The 18,382-nt window shown below is 40.2% G+C and overlaps 1 protein-coding gene across 1 annotated transcript in view; it reads right to left on the bottom strand.

Annotated features, from left to right (window-relative positions):
• Nucleotides 1-17,022, bottom strand: part of Sphkap (SPHK1 interactor, AKAP domain containing) — a gene marked incomplete at its 5' end in the record, with an annotated part of 37,305 nt that extends 20,283 nt beyond the window's left edge. The window contains 3 exons of the mRNA XM_028781281.1: nt 5,335-9,112; nt 10,102-10,357; nt 16,888-17,022. Of these exons, the coding sequence (XP_028637114.1) occupies nt 5,335-9,112; nt 10,102-10,357; nt 16,888-17,022 (4,169 nt within the window). The remainder of the gene's footprint in view (nt 1-5,334; nt 9,113-10,101; nt 10,358-16,887) is intronic.
• Between the last annotated feature and the right edge of the window lie 1,360 nt (nt 17,023-18,382).

The raw sequence follows: 18,382 nt of genomic DNA, 5'->3' as shown, positions 1-18,382 counted from the left end.
AGAACACACATGGTATTCACTCACTGATTATCGGATATTAGCCCAGAACCCTGAAATGCCCAAGATGCAACTCACAGGCCACATGAAGCTCATAAAAAAAGGAAGACCAAGTGGGGGTGATTCAGTTCTTCTTAGAAGGAGCAACAAAATACTCAAGGGAGCAAATATGGAGACAAAGTGAGGGACAGAAACTGAAGGAGGGGCCATTTGAAGACCTTTCCACCTGAGTATCCATCCCATGTGCAGTCACCAAAGGTAGATGCTGATGTGGAAGTCAGGAAGTGCGTGCTGATAAGAGCCTGATATGGATGTCTCCTCAGAGGCCTTCAAGAGTCTGACATATTCAGAGGCAGATGCTCACAACTAGCCATTGAACTGATAATGGGGTTTTCAATGAAGGAGTTAGAGTGAAGACTGAAGGAGCTGAAAGGGTTTGTGGCCCCATGAGGAGAGCAACAATACCAACCAACTAGAGCTCCCAGGGTCTAAACCACCAGCCTGGGAGCATTTAGGGAGGGATCCAGGGCTTCAGCTGAATATGTAAGAGTGGAGGGCCCTGCTGGGCATAGGTGGAAGAAGAGAAACTTGACCTCATGAAGGCTGGACGCCCCAGGGGGTGGGAATTTTGAGGGTGGGGAGGTGCGAGTAGGGGGTAGATAGAGGTTACATCCACAGAGAAGAAGGAGGAGGGGTGAGGGGATAGGGGGTTCCTGGGTGGGTGGGGGATGGGGTAAGGGGACAACATATGAAATGTAAATAAAACGTCCAATAAAAAAATTTTAAAAAAAGGAATGTGTTTTTAGTCTATGTCTTATCTTATTCTGTTGGCAGAAACCATTTCAGGAAAAGAGGATTTCTTTGTGGTCATGATGTTCTGCACAGTAGGGAGACAAAGCAGCAGGAGCTTGAAGTAGTGGGTCACATGACACCCATAGTCAGGAAGCAAAGAGAGGGGAATGCTGTTGGTCCTTTTGGCTTCTTCTATGTTTTCTTTTTATTTGGTTTGGTACCTCAACCCAAATGATAGCACCAGCAACATTCAGGGTGGATCTTCCCTCCTTAACTGAACCGACAGGAAACATTTTTGTAGCCAGATCTAGAAGGGTGGTATATGAGTTTAATCCAGCTTGTTACTTGGTGACAAAGATGAACCATCATAATGGATGCCTGGTTGTCATGGAAACTACTGAAGAAACATTGCTTTCTTTCTTTTATAAATATTTATTTTTTTCTTTTAAATTTTTGTTTATTTTTATTTTATGTATATGAATGTTTGCCTTCACCTATGTCAATATACCATGTACATGCCTGTTCTGGTTTCAGCTATTTTGAGAAGTCAAATCCCATGGCAGCAACTCTGACCTCAGAAAATTTAACTGAACTGTGACTAATTTTTCTGCTGGGCAATCCTAGGAATTGTCTTGTTTCAATAAAACTCTTACATTGTTCATGACAGGTTTCCCCTTGGGGAAATGAGTATCTCCTGAAGTAAAACCTTCACCCAAATGACATTATAAATAGCGATGGCAGCCACATGAATTTATTGATTATTCATAATAAAGTACTGCATTAAGCATTTTGTATACTAGACCAGGCAGAGAGGGGCCACCCAGAACCCCCTCTGACAGGTGATCTGAATTCTTGCTTAGCCTTTGAGGCTAAGCACTGCAAGGGAATATAAATAAAAGTTCAAAATATCTCTCTGGGTTCCCTGAGGGACAAGCCTGACTGCATAGAGGTTGATGTCAAAAGTATCCCCTCTCCAGGAAAAAGACATCGGGATGGGTATGGCCCTCATGCCTCACTGGACAGCGACAGGGGCACTGGAGCCATTACAAGGTCCCCTTCAAATACTGGAGGTCAGGCCTCTATCCCCACCTTCACAAGATTAGATTCGCCACAGCCCTTCTATACTTAGAGAAGGAAGGAGATGTCAGGGGCAGACCTGCTTACACACTGAAGGCCTAAAATCAACCATCGGCCTAAAATCAGCAATAGGCCTGTCATACATGTATACTAACACCAAGTCTTGGGTCTCTGTGGATAAACACTGAAAGATGGCTGTAAGCTATTGTAAACAGGCAGTTTTTGTGACAATTTACCAGCCTGAGTAGTCGTAGACCTTGTAAATAGGTAGCCTGGGCAGACAATACCAACTAAGATAAGGACAAGTGAATCATAGGCAGAGTCATAGAGACTTGTCCCCTGAACCTTCACCCACCCAATACCCGGTTCTGAAAGATATCTGTATCCCTCCTGAACACCCACGCTCCAGTGTCATCCCCTTCCCCACGTCCTGCCTTTTTGTGTTTATAACCCCTGTGTGAATGATTACAAATTACAATTTGAAAAAAGTAATATATATATAATATATATATAATATATAATATATATAATATTATATATAATATATATAATATATATATATTATATATTATATATATTATTAATATATATATATTATATATATATTATTAAAAATAATGATGCACACTAAGAATAAATATGATAGCCAAAGTAAATTCATATATTGTGAAGGTATATTGGTTAAAGTTTTAGACTTCTACAATTTATTAAAAACTACATAAAGATATTCTAAGAACACAAGACATGACTACTTTAAAACAAAAATGCTTATATTGTTGTTTTTGCTTGTATGTATTGCATCATGTGCATGCAATTCCCATAGAGGCCAAAAGACGGCACCAGATCTCCTGAAGCTAGAGTTACAGGCAGTGATAACCTCCCATGTGGGAGCTGGGAAGCAAACATGGGTACTTTGCTAGAACGGTAAGTGTTCTTAACCAGTGAGCTATCGCTGTGCCTCTGTACTTCAACACTTCTGTTGTTTGTTCATCTGACTTTTCTTTGTATGCTTGAAGATGCTGATAATATGGAAGTTTAAAATATATTATTTTTTTATAAAATTAAAAAAAGTTTTAACAAGCAATAAAGACTCTGTATCACAAAAAAGAATTATTTTATATTACAATTATTATCATTTCTACTTATGTGTGACTAAAACAAAATGAAACAGATTAGAAAACCGGTTGAAGCCAATACTGGTTAAGGTAGTAGTTCATGTTATAGGATGTTTATTTATATTACTCCATAAAACAAAAATGATATTCAATCCGTAGTCTCTGTGCTTTGTAATTAGAGCCAACTCTGGAAATTCTGGGGTGTATAGTCTACATCTTTTCTGTTTTACTGGATGAAAACCAGAATCATATATCTATATCTTGACCTGAGAGATCATATGCTTGAGTGATTATATGGACAGAGAATCTGAGTCAGCTGTAGCTTTTTTTCCATACAGAATGTTAAGCTTCTGCAACTTTTTTTTTTTAGTTTATGTCTGCATGTAGGATAACAACAATGATATTTAATTTAAAATTATGTAGTGATAATCATTATTTGATTGTGTCCCCAACCATAAACCTTGTAGGATATTAGCTTACAATGCTTCCTAATTCCGTGACTTTCACTGACTAAACATCTCCCAGCTTTTGCTGACTTTAAGTCAGATGGTTGAAATCAGTGTCTCTCTTTTTTTTTATATGCATTTCAAACTGCAAAAATTCTGAAAAATTACACATTGGTTATTTTGTATTGTTAGCTGTGATATATTTCTCCATACATAATCCCTCTAGCAAAATCTTTGTCAGTAGACAAAGATTATTTGTGCTTTTTTCCCCCTCTTCTTCTTCTGTGCTTCTGGGGTTCTAGCCAGTTGGAAAGGAAAGTTCTTCACACTGACTAACAGGAAGTTTTCAGATCTGACTGGACCCTATACTTAAGACATCATATAGGATGCTCTCTAGTGGGGTGCTTTAGTACCTCAACATAGATCTCCTCTGCTCAGGGGCAAATGTACCCAGGATTTCAGAGAGCTGTCAACATTTAGTAATAGCTGTATTCACCTTATTTATACCAGTTAAATTAAAAAACAAACAAACAAACAAACAAACTATGGACTTTTTGTAAATAATGAACAGTAGGCATACATCTCTGAAAAGACTATGCTGGTTATTTCTTGAACTGTTATGTTTCTAAAGCTTGAATTTTGTTTTAAGTATTTTTTGTTTTCCGTTTCACTGAACTTTAATTATGAACTTAAAAAAAGGGATGGTACAGTGGTCTCTTGTGAGTAGTGTGCGGAAAATGGAAGTTATGAAAGAAGCTGATGTTCTTAGGCAGCCTGAGGGAAAGAATTACCTTTCCCACAATTCAAAATTTATCCCTGCTTGCAGTGCAATCTCCTGAAAAAGTACTATCCACATACCAGAATTCCAGAGGCAAACAGAAAAAGAACTCCATTGAGAAAAGGTGCCAATAAATTTAATCTCAAAATCTAAAACTAAAGCTTATTTAAAATAATTATCTCCAAATGAAAAAAGTTGTTATTGCTTAATTATTGCTATCTCTGTTTGAAAATCACCATTAATAATTTTGAAAGCTGCTAAACCATTCAGGAACTTCGTTTAATGAGGAGAATTATGCTGTGTTTCTTCTGTTATATAAAGAAATTTGATTTGTTTTGGAAATAAAAAGTAAGTCACTCACAACTCTCTTCCTTCCTCCTTCTTTTCCTTTCTTTCTTTCTTTTGCAGTAGGCAGATATTTTATTATGGCATGATTATAGAATAAAATCAGTTTTGAATTCCAAATAGTTACCTGTTCCATTTCAGTATTCCCCTGGTTATCTAAAATGCTGAGGAAACGTTCAAACAAATATTCTCAGTTAACTACCAAATAGCCTAAAAGGATTTTTTTTCCAAGCTATCAGCAAGGTATACTAGAACTTTATCAGGTTCTGACTGGTTTTATAGTAATCAGTCATGAAACATAATTAAGCACCAACTATAGAGGCCAGGAGGTGACTTGATCCCTTTGGATGTGGGGATGAATTCACTTTACTTTTTGGTATTTGAGTGACATGCAATAAAAACATAGCATTTTGAGCCTAGAATTATTATTGGTATAGGAATAAAATTCCACAAGATGACCAGGGGGATTATTGGTCTTGGATGTGGATGGAAGAACAGGCATTCTAAACAAAATAAAACAGCAGGTAGAAGAGGGGGACCTATGTCTACAATTACAGCAGGGGAGAAGAACAGGGACCATAGGAAAGATGGTCTAAAGTGTCAGTGGACGTCTCCCTTTTTGCACATGTGCAGGGGCCTATAGAGGTCATTTATTGTTTTTGGAATTCACTTTGTGCATCGATCACACTCCTTTATTTCCTCCCTAAGACTTAGACTAATCCTAAGAGAGATGTAAACACTGATGAGCATGAGCCTTGTATAGTTCAAGAGGTGATCAACTTACCGAGAACTTTGACAGGTGCTCAGGGCTGTGTCTTTACTTTTAGCCATATCTGGGAAGGTTTCTTCAGGTTGGTGCCCTTCTGTTTCCTCTAGGGAGCCACTTTGGGGAAGGGAGGGTTCCGGTTCTCCAACGCACTCTTCTTTCTGATCTGTCTCTATCTGGATCAAAGGGACATCCCTTGAGCAAAGTGACCGCCTGGTGTTTTTGAGACCAACAGCGTTGTGGCATGCAGAAGTTTCTCTTCTAGGATCAAAACCACTGAGGTTTTTAACAGGAGCTGTTTTGCTTGGAGATGACACTGGGGAACGATTGCCTTCAGTAACAGCATCCTTTCTCTGGTAATCAACAGGCTCCTGTACAAGCAGAGTTGGGCCCCTGTGTCCTGTGTTGGTGGCTAATCTGTTGGCACACCTTTCTACTTGCAAAGGAGAGCCTCCAGAAACAGGACCAGGACTGGCAATAGCTGCCTCTCCATCATCAGCAATGATTTTGTTCTTTCTCATGAGAGCCTCAATGGAGCTGGCCCATGTTTCATGAATTAGCATGTTTGTGATCTGGTCAGTCCCACTTCTGCGATACAGGCAGGAGTCTGATTTGCAGAGGCCGGATGAGGCAGCCCTACTGACTGGCTGTACATTTACGGAATCTTGAGGGCAGTTTTGGGCAAAGCCATCCAAGGAGTTGGCCTTGACAGGTGCGTTTACTGTTAATCTGGAGCATGGGGACCTGCTGTCAGGCATAGATGACTGTCTGTAACACAGTGGGGATCGTGCAGAAGGAGACAGCAAGCCCACGGTCCAATCATGGCTGCTTCGTCTGGAGGAGGTGCCATCTTTGCTTTCTTTGGCAATGTCCCTCAACATGTACCTATAGAACTCCTCTGTTATGCTCTCTGTGCTGGACTGCTTAGAGGGGCAGCTCGGTCTCACGTTGAGGTGGTCATTTTTCTGGCACGCCTGTTGCATTGCCGAGCTCAGGATACTGCTGGCATTTTTGCCGGCATAGTAATCCAGCAGCAACTCAAACCCTCTGCCTTCGTTTTCCATCTGTTTCACCATGAACCTGGAAAACTCATCGGTGATGCTCTCGCAGCTGGATTGTTTGGAGACTGAGCTGGCCCTGCTCACTGGTTGGCTTAAAGTACTCATTAAACCCGGGCTGTTTACAAAGATCCTGGCTTCGGAGTCCTCTTCGGGAATACTTTCACAGCTCGAGGCCTTCAGCCGGTTCCACCTATCGCTACCCAGAAGCCGATTCCGGGAACAGCTCTGGGCTTGCCACACTCCATCCACCATGGAGAACTCTGTGAGGTTCATGATCTTGGCTGCCACTTCATTTGCAAAAGTACTGACGGAATCAGGAATGTCTTCGAGGTTCACGGACTCATCCATGACTCTGTTCATCAGTTTCTCTTTCAGCTCTGGGTGCTCATCGGCTTTCCTCTTGATCTCACTGAGGCGAGGTGGCTTGTGTTTCCTCACAGTGCTTCCGGCAGCTGAGTTTTCCTTCTTCCTCTTCAAGGATCGGCAGGATCCGTTGGGCGTCATCAAAAACTCGTTCCCTCTTTTCCAAGCACAAAACCACGGCTGTTTTCCATTGGAGTTGTCAAGGCAGATTGCTGCAATTTCGGTTGCCATGGAGACAACAGTCTCTGCCAGTTCTTCGGCAAAGTCTGTGATGCTATAGACCTCAGACTGCTTTGCCTCTAGGGTAGATTGAGCAGACACTGCCAGGTCATCCCTTAACAAGGATAGGTTAACTTGTGCTTCGTTGTTTATGGGTGTGGCACAGGTATATTTCTCTTGGGCACTTGGAACAATGCTGTCTTCAGTTTTCTGGAAGCCACTACAGCCCTCACCTACTGTTGTCAATTTTCCTATTTCTGTAGATGCTCTTTGTTCATTGCTGTCATAACTTAGTGTATGATGAGGCTTCTTTGTATCTTCTCCCACATTCCCTTTCAGATATATGTCCTTGGGGAATGTCTTAGCAGTTGAATCAAGCATTCTGGGACTGCATGAGAATTCAGATTGCAGCCTGGGGTTGTTAACCAGTTCTGGTCTTGCTTCACCCTTGTTTGGCTTAGGAGATGTATCCCCTACCAGATCCCCGATGACAAGGCCAGTGCCTTGTGCATTGCTAAGAGGATGGCTGCTGGAGCATGCTGAGGCTTTTACCCATGCTTGACCAGCAACCTGATCAAATGACTGACAACCTAAGGGCTCTGAGTCTGTCCAACTGACAGTCTCCTTAGAAGGGCCAGTGGGATGCTCACCGAGTGTTACAATGTGATTCATCTTTTTGAATGTGAAGCAGATCACATTGTGCAGCAGTTGGTTCACACTTTCCATTAGGACGCTCAGAGTTCCACAGGGATGCCTTTCATCGGTGGGGTGAGCCATTATATTTTTCTGGTGAAGTTCATCAATGGAATGCTTGAGGATGACATTGGACAAGGTGTGTGCCAGTTCATTCCTTCGAACATTTTCTGTGCACAGGGTCTGGGTTTTAGAAGTGGTTTCTATGATTCTCTGATTCACAGAGTCCAAGAGCTCTCCAATGTTGCTGTATGCATCCGGCCTTGCTAAAACCAGAGTAGCCTCCCTGAGCAGAGCCTCTGCAATGGCTTCCTTCCCTAGCTCTGTGCTCCTCTCTGTCACTAAACTTCCAATAGAAGATATTTCTGCAGAAGCCCCAGATGTGGGCAAGAGGTCACTTGGAGCTACAGAACATGTCACCTCTTCTCTTTCTCCTAGGCCGCAGACAGCAACAGCACTTGCCACTTGTGTCATGCCACACAGAGCTGATGGGAAAGAGTATTCGGTTGAAGAAGGTCCCATGAATACTTGGGGCACTTGAGTTTGCTGTACGCCACTGCCTCTCTGGGCATAGGTAGATACCAGAGATTCTTGCTGCGTGGTGAATCTTTCTGTGGCCTGTGGACTGGAAATGGTTCCAATCACAGTGGCTGCACAAGCCAATGCAACTTCCAGGGCACTCTGAGTGGGTCTACTGGAACCCTCTGCAGAAAAGATGCCAGAGGTTTCAACAGACACTTCCATGTCGGGCCAGGAGGAGACACTTGGCTCGGGAGCTGTGTCACTGCCATCTGGGCTCTGCACAATGACAATTTTGGGGAGCTCATTCCACGAGCGAGGGACCACCATATCTTTTGTGCAGCAGCCACTGGGAAGCAAAGCACTTCCCACAGAGAAACTGACTGCAGATTCCTGGGGGAGCGTGGGTTGCGACTGAGACAACCGGATGAAGGCATCTTGCATTACGGATTCTGCTAAGTTTGTAGCATATTCTCCCGCGGTGGCTTCTCCATTTTGAATGGGAGGAAGAGAGTTTGGAGTAGTATCATGGTCTCTGTGGTTGCTTCCCTGCTCAGCGAGTACACCACTTGAAGAAAGTACATCTTTCTTAACCATGGAGAGATAAGCGTCCCTGGGGATGAACAGCATCTGAGATGTTTCTATTTCCTCTTTGATATTTTCTGGGTAGGAGTGGTTTGCGGCTGGCTTCTTGTTCCCTGCCACTTCACTTTTCAAGTGTGATGGCCTGTCTGAAGGATTGAGACTTTGCAAGGCTGTTTTCTCTGCCGTGTTTTCCTTTGACCCTCCTGTTTTGGTTGAGGGCGTACGATGTTTTCTAATGTGTTTTTCTCCTAAAGCACAATGCAGCTTTTCCTTGTGGTAACCCCATCCTTCCTGGGTAGCTTCCTTTGCCTTTTTACTTTCCAAAACATTAGCTGACACGTTTATAGTTTCCAGACCTAGTGAAGGGAAATTGAGGAACACTGTTACTTCTCGGGTAGCAGACTCTAATGGGCCCAAACTTACAATTACTTTCTAAATTTGCATCCAACTCTGAGGCTGTTGCCTCAGGTAGAGTGAATCTGATAAAGATGTTGTATTTCATTATGGAATATTGTCCTATAAAACACCTTTAACGTGGTACACAAATGCTAGGGTTATGTTGGGGTGGGGCACGGGGAGAAGATGTTTGAGAATGATGGCTTGTCATTATTTTGCCTGGGAAAGTGAGGGAAAGGAGGGAGAAAGGGTGGGGTTAGGAGTTAGAAGAACTTTAGTAGGAGCCTTGCTGCAAAGGTTTACACTGAACTTTGCAGAGGACTTGACTCAGCAACAACACAACAGTGTGCAATTTCCTTCCCTGTAGCTTAAGGTGGGAGGAGGAACACTGAATTCTGTTACTGAGTCAATGGATGTAAATGACTGGTGAGCACTTTCCTGGGTCAGTGCCTTCTAGTCTCACAACTACCACTAACTATAGGCACTTTTTGAAACTAAGGATTAAAAGAGATTGGAGAGAAGCCTTAGGTCTCTCAGCTTCAAAGGAAGTTCTGGGATTTGAATACAAGCCAGTCTAACTTGATTCCAGTTGAGAATACTGGCTTGTTGTTGTTGTTGTTGGCAGTTTCAGGGAAACTAACCTGCCTCTTGGGAAGAGGCATTCTCTTGATGAGTAGGAAGATTTCCCTTTAGAGCACACAGATTTCCCTCAGCATCCCTAAGGCATCATTTGGAGCCAGTATCCATCCAACCATTAAGCTGTCTTAAATGCATTAGTCAGCATGCTCACCAGAGTTCTCTTATTATTACTGCCTCATCAAACTTCAGCAAGTAGAGACTGATGCGTCAGCCAAGCTGACATGGCTTGAAACTTTTCTCAACAGTGTTGTAGCAAGGGATGGGGTGAGTAATCTCGGGGGACACGCTTAGTTTATCAGCAATGTCTTACCACTTCTGTAGTCTTCCACCTCAGCTTCTTCCTCCAAATGCTCGGAGGCTGTAAGGAAATCTTCTTCAATTGAAGACAGGGAACAGTTTGTATCATCCTCCAGCTTCAACACGTTGGTCTCCAGGTGGAGCTGACGCTCCTGCACCACTTCCAGACCAATTAAGAACTTGTTGATCTCAAAGATGATGCAGTTGGTACTGTTTGGTCTGTTCCCTCTTGCACATTGGACCAAGCAGATATCTGGTAGCCAAGGGTACTACAAGCAGATAGAAAAGTAGGCACTTACTCAAAAATGACTGGAAAAGACAATGCTGGTGACCATTTTCTCGCCTGTGAAAAAGAGAGGGACTCTTAAAAAATATATGAAATATCTTCAGAGCTCCTGCTGGTAAATGGTTTTAAAAATAGGGCATTTTGGAACATGGTACACCTAGAAGGAAGTTTGACTTAAAAGAAAACAACTGGCTATGTCATATATTTGAGGCTTCTCTCATGAAAGAAAAAGAAAAAGAAAGAAAGAAAGAAAGAAAGAAAGAAAGAAAGAGAGGAAGAAAGAAAGAAAGAAAAGAAACTGTACTGTTCAAATTTGAACTGGCAAGGAAGAATTTATTGGTGATTATTTGTAATGACTGGAGTGAACACAGAACTCAGACCTGCACTGTGTGAATCAAAAAGCAATGAGGATTTTAGGCCATTTATGGTTGCTACTTGGCTTTACACAAGGGAAAAGTGAAATGTTTTTATCTTGGGGCCAATGACCTAGAGATATTAGGTTGCTATTTTCTCCTAGAGGTTGGGGAGAGGGGCGCTGGTTTTAAAGACATGGTTCTTGGGTCTGTGGATAAAACACTAGTAGGTAACAGTGCTGGATAGAGGCTTTAAACAGAGATTTGCATGTCAAAAATGGAAAGAAGTCATAATAATGTTTTATAGGCTAAATGCTCAGAGGGAGCAGGTAGGCTAGGGTCTGGCATCAGAAAAAGGCTTCACTGAACGCTTATAGAGGGGTATTCAGGCTCAGGGCTGACTCTCTTCATTAAATGGAGAGACCCTTTCTCAGAACATTATCCTTTGCTATCTTGATAGTCATTGAGAAATCCTCTGTCAGTGTGTTTTGGATATGTAACTCAGTAGCTCTCAACAATACCCGGGCTTCACACTGGTGATTCCCTCCTGAAGAAGGAGCCAACATGAGATATGAAGACACGCCAATGATCTCTACAGCACTGGCATACAGAAGCGACTTGGATGACAGAGGAGGTAGACCCAGGGATACAGTTCAGGCTTAGTTATGGGCCACCTGCCAGTTCCCAGGATTCATCTTCATTATCCATATTATATTCATTAAAAGAGCAGCAAAAGTTTTCATTGCTCCAGGGCAACAACTAGTAAGTTCCCCCAAAAGATTGCGCATAGTTCCCTGTGTGTGAGTGGGAGGGTACAAATGTATATATATATATATATGTTTTATTGTGCACAGGTGCTCATGTTAAGAGCATGTACATATGGACGCTAGAAGTGGTTGCTGGTTGTCCTTTTTTTTTTTTTTTAACCATTTCCCCTCTTTTTGAGTCTGGGTCTCTCTCAAATCTGGACCTTTTCATTTTGGTTAAACAGGCTGGTCCAGACCTGCCTACAACTATGCTCTCACCTCCCAGCTGGGACTATAGATGCGCTGCTGAAACATTTGGCTTTTCCTTGGGCTCTGGGGATCTGAACTCCGGCCAGTACATTCTCTCAACAAGCACTCTATCTACCAACTGAGGCAATGACCCAGTCCCCGTAGCTTCATTTAAAAAATAATAGCAATAATGTGCGGATTTGCAGCAGATTTTAGGGGAAAATCTCAAAATGGAAATAAGGTTTAATGGACAAGGGAGAAATTGAATCCTTAAGTGGAATTGGAAATGTTTGGGAATAAATATTTTATTATCAGTATGGTCACCTTTTAAACATGACATTTCAATCCTATGCTCTCCTGTGGCTGGCATTAATCATGTCTGATGCTAGTCAATTTGTGATTTAGAACCCTCGGTTTTGCTGTGTGTTCATAAGTAGGGAGCACAAGGCCATGTAACAGGATACTTGCACATAGACACCCACAAGCTAATTCCCGAAGTAGTTAAACTTTCTTATCTGTATGTCAAGCATGGATATTTGATTGGCTATTGCAACTTGAGTCATTGTGGGGAAAAATGATTTTATGAAGAAGTCAATTATTCCCATTTGTGTTCAGGAACCCCTCCCTACTGGGTAGGGATAGAACTTGGCTATGCGTATTTGTGATCTAAAATGTTTTTCAGGAATGGTGGTGCCCAGCTTCTCATTTCAAAGCACTGGTGTAGACTGAGAGTCTCAGCTTCTCTGGATGCTCCTTTGAAGTTTACAATTTCAGACTTCAACTCAGACCCACTAAATCACAACATGTTTTCTAGAGAAATCTCTCAGAGGGTTCCACATGGACTTGAAGATACTCTAGTGTGTTGCTTTTACTGAACCCAAAAACCTGTGATCTCCCCCAAGTGGTGAAAAACAATAACTCGCTCTTTTCTCGGAATTAATTTCCTTTCCTCTGAACTTAGACATAGTACCCTAACCTAAAAGTTACCAGACATTTTCTGACTGTTAAACAGAAAGCATACTGTGAGATGCAGACAGAACAGTCACACAGTTACCATAAAAAGGCAGCCTACAGTGTCTGTCAGTGGTAAAGAGAATGATTAACTGGAACCACAAGGAGCTGTCATAGTTCTGGGTCAAGACCATTTCTTATGTGCTATGTACTATTATTAAATTAAGGATGCAATGTAAATGGTAGCAGGAACCCAAGAGATATTAACAAAGCAATATAAAACAGTAATCCTTCAAGATAGATTTAAAGGTTTTATTAACTGTGTACAGTTACACAGCTTTGGGATTTTTAGGAAGAAAGTGTACTTTTTTAAAAAAAATAGTCTTTGAAAAAGTCAATTAAAGTCGAAGAGTTGTAGCTAAGTAGAGAAAAAATATAGCCTATAATACAAGGACATATTGCATAATTTTATTACACTTTATACAGTGGCTCTCAACTTTCCTAATGCTTTGACTCTTTAATATAGTTACTTAGGTTGTGGTGACCTCAAATCATAAAATTATTTCATTGCTACTTCATAACTGTAATTTTGCTACTGTTATAAATCATAATGTAAATATCTGATATGCAGGATATATATCAGATATGTGACTCACAAATGGGTTATGACCCACAGGTTGAGAACCAGTGCTTTCTTTCCAGGATACTTCTCAAATTTTATCAATTCAAATGTTTTATATATATATATGTGTTTGTGTGTGTGTGTGTGTGTGTGTGTGTGTGTGTGTACATGAGGCTAGTGATTCTGTGGCACTGATAAAGACAAGAAAATATCAGCATAAAGAGCTAACTCTCCCTTTTACAAGGGTAGGGAAGTGCACACTGGAAGAGTCTGCACTGTGGTTTAGGTTTATCACACTCTAGATGTGTTCGTTTTCTTCATGGTCGCCTGATCCAAACAAGAAATGCTCAGTATCCACAGAAGACGTGTGCAACAAGTTTGACAAGCAGAGAGGCCACATCCAGGCCTTTGCAAACTCATGGGTGCATGGTTAATTACATCCTCATCTCACAGAAGAACAACGACAGGAGTAGATCTGACTGTTATATATGATAAGTTTCTCAATAGATCTGCTTCTGTTGCCAAGTGTTCCTTCCAGTTATCTTTTCGTTTCAACTTGATACAAACTTGAGCCACCTGGGAATAGGGAACCCCATGTGAATTGCCTGTGAGGTTGACCTGTGCCCACATTTGTGAGATTTTCTTGGCTAATGACTGATGAGAGAGATCTAGCCCATTATAGGTGGCGCCATGCCTGGGAAGAAGGACATGGACTGAATATAAAAGCTAACCAAGTACTGAGTGTGAGAAACTGAGTGGCATTCCTCTGTGGTTTCTGCTTTTCTTTCTACGTTAATGTCCCTCAATGATGTACTACTCCATGTATGTATACACCCAAACCTTAACCCCATCCTCCATAAGTTGCTTTTGGTCATGGTGTTTATTATAGCAACAGAAATCAAACAGGAACAGAAAGTAACTAATTTTACTTAATATTTTACTTAAGTATTGGCCATTGAAATTTTTTTTGTTATTATTATTTTTCTTAGATGATCAGATGTATGTGTTCATTAGTGGTTTGAGATATATGCATGTGGACATTTCATAAATTCTTTGTAACTCTCCTCTCATGGAACCCACCTAGTCCTTCAATGAACCTAGGGTGGGGTGACACTCAGGGTCCCTTCCCCCTTCTCAGAGGATAAGTGGATGGAGCATGAGGAAGGGGCTTTGTGTGTGGGAGGACTTGGAGGAGGGGGGCTGTGATCAGGATTTAAAGTGAATAAATAAATTAATTAATGAAAAAGTGAATATATAACGTAAGAGAACCAAGAGAACTCAACAAGAGAGCTACCTGAATTGTTAGCTATAGCCGATCTGAACACAAAAGGCTAATGTTTCCTTTTGCCTGATAATAGGTCCTACAAAGAGAAAGCAGGAAAGAGGCTCTAAGACAAATCCACGTCCTGTCAACATGGTTCAAGTCCTCTCATGTATTCTACTCCCTGTGTTTGTTGGTTACACAAGACAATGCATTCTCTATGTGCTTATGTCTATTTTCAGTTGTATTTAATTAAGAATCTTAACTAAGGTCAATCAGAGTCTACCAAGTTCAATTCAAGGCCAGGCCCAATTAATGTCAGTATCAATTACCATGGAGGCATGAGAAGGAAACTGGCATCTCCCAATAATACCTGCAACTGTCAATGTTACCTGTAGTTGAGCACATCAGTAAAAAGTGACCTAGTATGACAAAGTAGGTAGGAATAAAGTTTTCAGTATTTATTTATTTAAAACCATAGCATACAATTTATGTGGAATTCATGCAGAATTTATAGTGAACAAGCCTTGTTATTAGCTTCAGAATCAAGAATATATAAGAATATATGGTTACTAAGCAGTAAAGCTTTTATATTAATTGATTTATCACATTGTTTAAAAAGTTGTTATTATAAACATGGCAATTTTAATATAAAGCATCTTATCTTAAAGAGGATATTTGAGAGAAAAAGTTTCATTATTTTTTGTAGGATGATGGATTTTTTTAAATTGTCCTCTTTTTTTCCTAAGAAAATTAAAATTCATTTTGAACAGTGTGCTTTTTACCAATTTTATTTCTCAACTTGGTGCTTCAAAGTAGAAATGAATTTATTCTGTTTCATAGATGGGTGAATCCAGGCTCAGAAATAACCACAGTCTTTAGCTTCAAATCCCAACTTCTGACTGTTCAGGAATAATGTTTCTCTGGCTGACAAGATGGAAATTATTGTGTACTCTGGGATTCTTGTTTTATAATGAGAAGGATTACACCAGCGTGCAGATACATGGTCAAACCAAGGGTTGGTAAACAGTGCTTGCTGTCCACTCAGGTTTTGGCTTTCAGAACTAGTTGGGGTTTCTTTTGTTGTATTAAGGAGCTTCTTCATAGATAAAGAAATATCTTTTAACTGAATAGAATCTCATTCCTGGGTATAGAGACCGAGAAAATATAGGCTCAGTACAGAAATATTTAGAAATTTTATGCATAAAATTTTTATCTGGTCATCATTGTTTTGATGAATATAAAGGGAATTTTGAACTTAGAGACATTTTCAATACCCACTCCCCAATCTAGATTTCTCACTAATGAAAAATATTATTATAACTGATATATCAATTAGAAAATTCTAATAGACTAGGTAGAGATCTGCACTAAGTCTCTGAATCAGAACTGTAAAAAGGCTGGCTTTATGGGCTTCTGGTATTTTAAAAAATGACCAATTTAATGGGCAACAAATGCTCAGTACTTTAATTTGGAACTGCAATCTGTCCTATATGTTATTATAGCATACCTTGTGTGTACTTTTCTAGTCAATTGATGGAAAAGCTTTAAATGCATTCTTAAAAGTGGTGTTGTGATGTTTTTTGAATAGCAATGAAGAAGGATATATCAGAGTGTTATAATATTTTCATTCCTGATTTATTTTTAATGATTTTCTTTCTTATGGAATTTTACTCTATGTACCCAACACACTTCCTTTACCCTGAAAGCTACATGCTTACTATAATCTTGGCTAATTTGGTATTTCTTGAGGAGCAAATAAGTCCTGGAAGAATTATATTATTCGATGATATGAAAATAAGATGATATATACTAGAATTCTAAACTTGTTCCTAAAAGGAGAGAAGATTCTGATTTTGAATATTTACCAGACTTTGTACAACAGAGAGTGGAATAACCCAGGCCCAGTATATGGGTTTGAGCCCCAGGTAAACAACACTAGAAATCTGAGAATTGATGCAAAAGAAAAATCTATCAACCTCTGAGTGGTGCTACTGGGGAGAAATAGAGACAAAGCCCAATATTACATAGAGTGAACTTTTCTGATAAAGTTCATGTGAAGCATCTTTTTGGAGCTCATATCTACCTGACTACAGGAAACTTTGATCTCAACCTTCGTAGTGCTCCGACCCTTCAATACAGTTCTTCAGGTTGTGGTAACCCCTCACCATAAAATCATTTTTGTTGCTACTTCATAACTGTAATTTTGCTACTATTTTGAATCATAATGTAAATGTTTTTGGAGACAGAGATTTGCCAAAGGGGTTATGACCCACAGGTTGAGAACCCCTTGCAATAAGCGACTACTTGTCTAAGAACTATGTTTCTTACCTGTGAAACATCAAAATCTGCCTGTAGATTTCCAGAGGCTAATCCACTTAGGAGGACAATTTCATTTTCTTTTGGCTGTTGGACATTCATGGAGTTGATGAGTTTTGGAAGGTCTGGTGAAACGTTGACCAGTCTCTGTGGGGTAAGACTCTTGGTTAGTTCAGAGGATTCCTTTACACTTCTAAAATAGCACTCCCAAATTATTCCATCTGCAAAACAATATTTATTTTTCAGAATCTAGATATATAAGCTGCTTACTTGATAGCTCATCACTACAACATAATTCCCGCACGTAAGACTCAAGGACATGCAGGCTGTAGAAGAGGCAGGCAAAATGATGTGGGAGACAGAGGAACAAGAAGTTCGCTGTGAGACTATATCTCCTAGAAATGTCAAAGCAGCTACACCCATGAAATCTCAACTGTCATGGCTGTCTAAACATGACCTGAACAAAGATGAGAGCAATAAATACGATAACATGGAATGAAGAAAGCTCAGGAGGTCTCAACCCTAGATAGAAGACTACAGGCAACTAAGGAATGCTGAAGGCAGGAGAAATGTCTTCCCCATGGAAAAGCACAGCTACCCAATACCAAATGACCAGCCTTGAAGCACACACACAAAGACACACACAGACACCCAGACACATAGACACACACACACCACACCACACACAATACAAACACACATGCACACACACACAAACCACATACCACACACACCACACACACATATACACACACACATACTACACCCCCCCCCACACACACACACAAACGCACAAGCAATTAAAAGGAGGGCATGAACTTGAATGAGACCAGGGGAATGTGCATGGGAGGAGTTGGAAGAATAAGAGGAATGATAGGAAATGATGTAATTATATTATAATCTTAAAAATAGTAAAAAAAATACTTTAAATCAGAACAAAGCTGTTTGAAATTAGATAAGAGTTAAGATTAAAATAGAAAAATTAAGTTTAAAAGAAAAACCCTTTAGTTTTAAATTTTCCAAAGTGAACATTTGGCAGTTACTATTACAAAATGGAAATTAACACTAGTTTGGAAACATATTTCCTCTTAAATTTTGAATAGCAAAATTACTTGCTAGTAATCTTCTGTTCCAATAAACTCAATAATAATAAAATCATGTCTAATACCAGTTTTACTTTGATTATATTTTAAGCACTTTGGTAAAGCCTGTATATGTGACATCTTATTCTATTTAATCCGTAACAGAACTGTACATGGATGAGATGTCATAATTACTTTCATGTATACATAAATTGCCTATGGCCTAGACAGTGGTAACTTTCACAAATCATATCAGACTATATGAGCAAAGCCATAACTGGAAACTCTCTTAAAGCTCTCTGTAAGTTATTCAGACAGTTACTATGATAGGAACTTGCTTCCGTCCTCTCTGTCCTGTTTTCTGATAGACTGTATATAATAACTCACTGAATAAAGTTACATGCATACTTTCTTAGAAACTTCTA

The sequence above is a fragment of the Grammomys surdaster genome, unplaced genomic scaffold, assembly GCF_004785775.1.
Source record: "Grammomys surdaster isolate TR1022 unplaced genomic scaffold, NIH_TR_1.0 394, whole genome shotgun sequence".
NCBI lineage: Eukaryota > Metazoa > Chordata > Mammalia > Rodentia > Muridae > Grammomys > Grammomys surdaster.
Note: the sequence above shows the minus strand (reverse complement) of the source record. Positions and strands in the feature narration are given on the sequence as shown.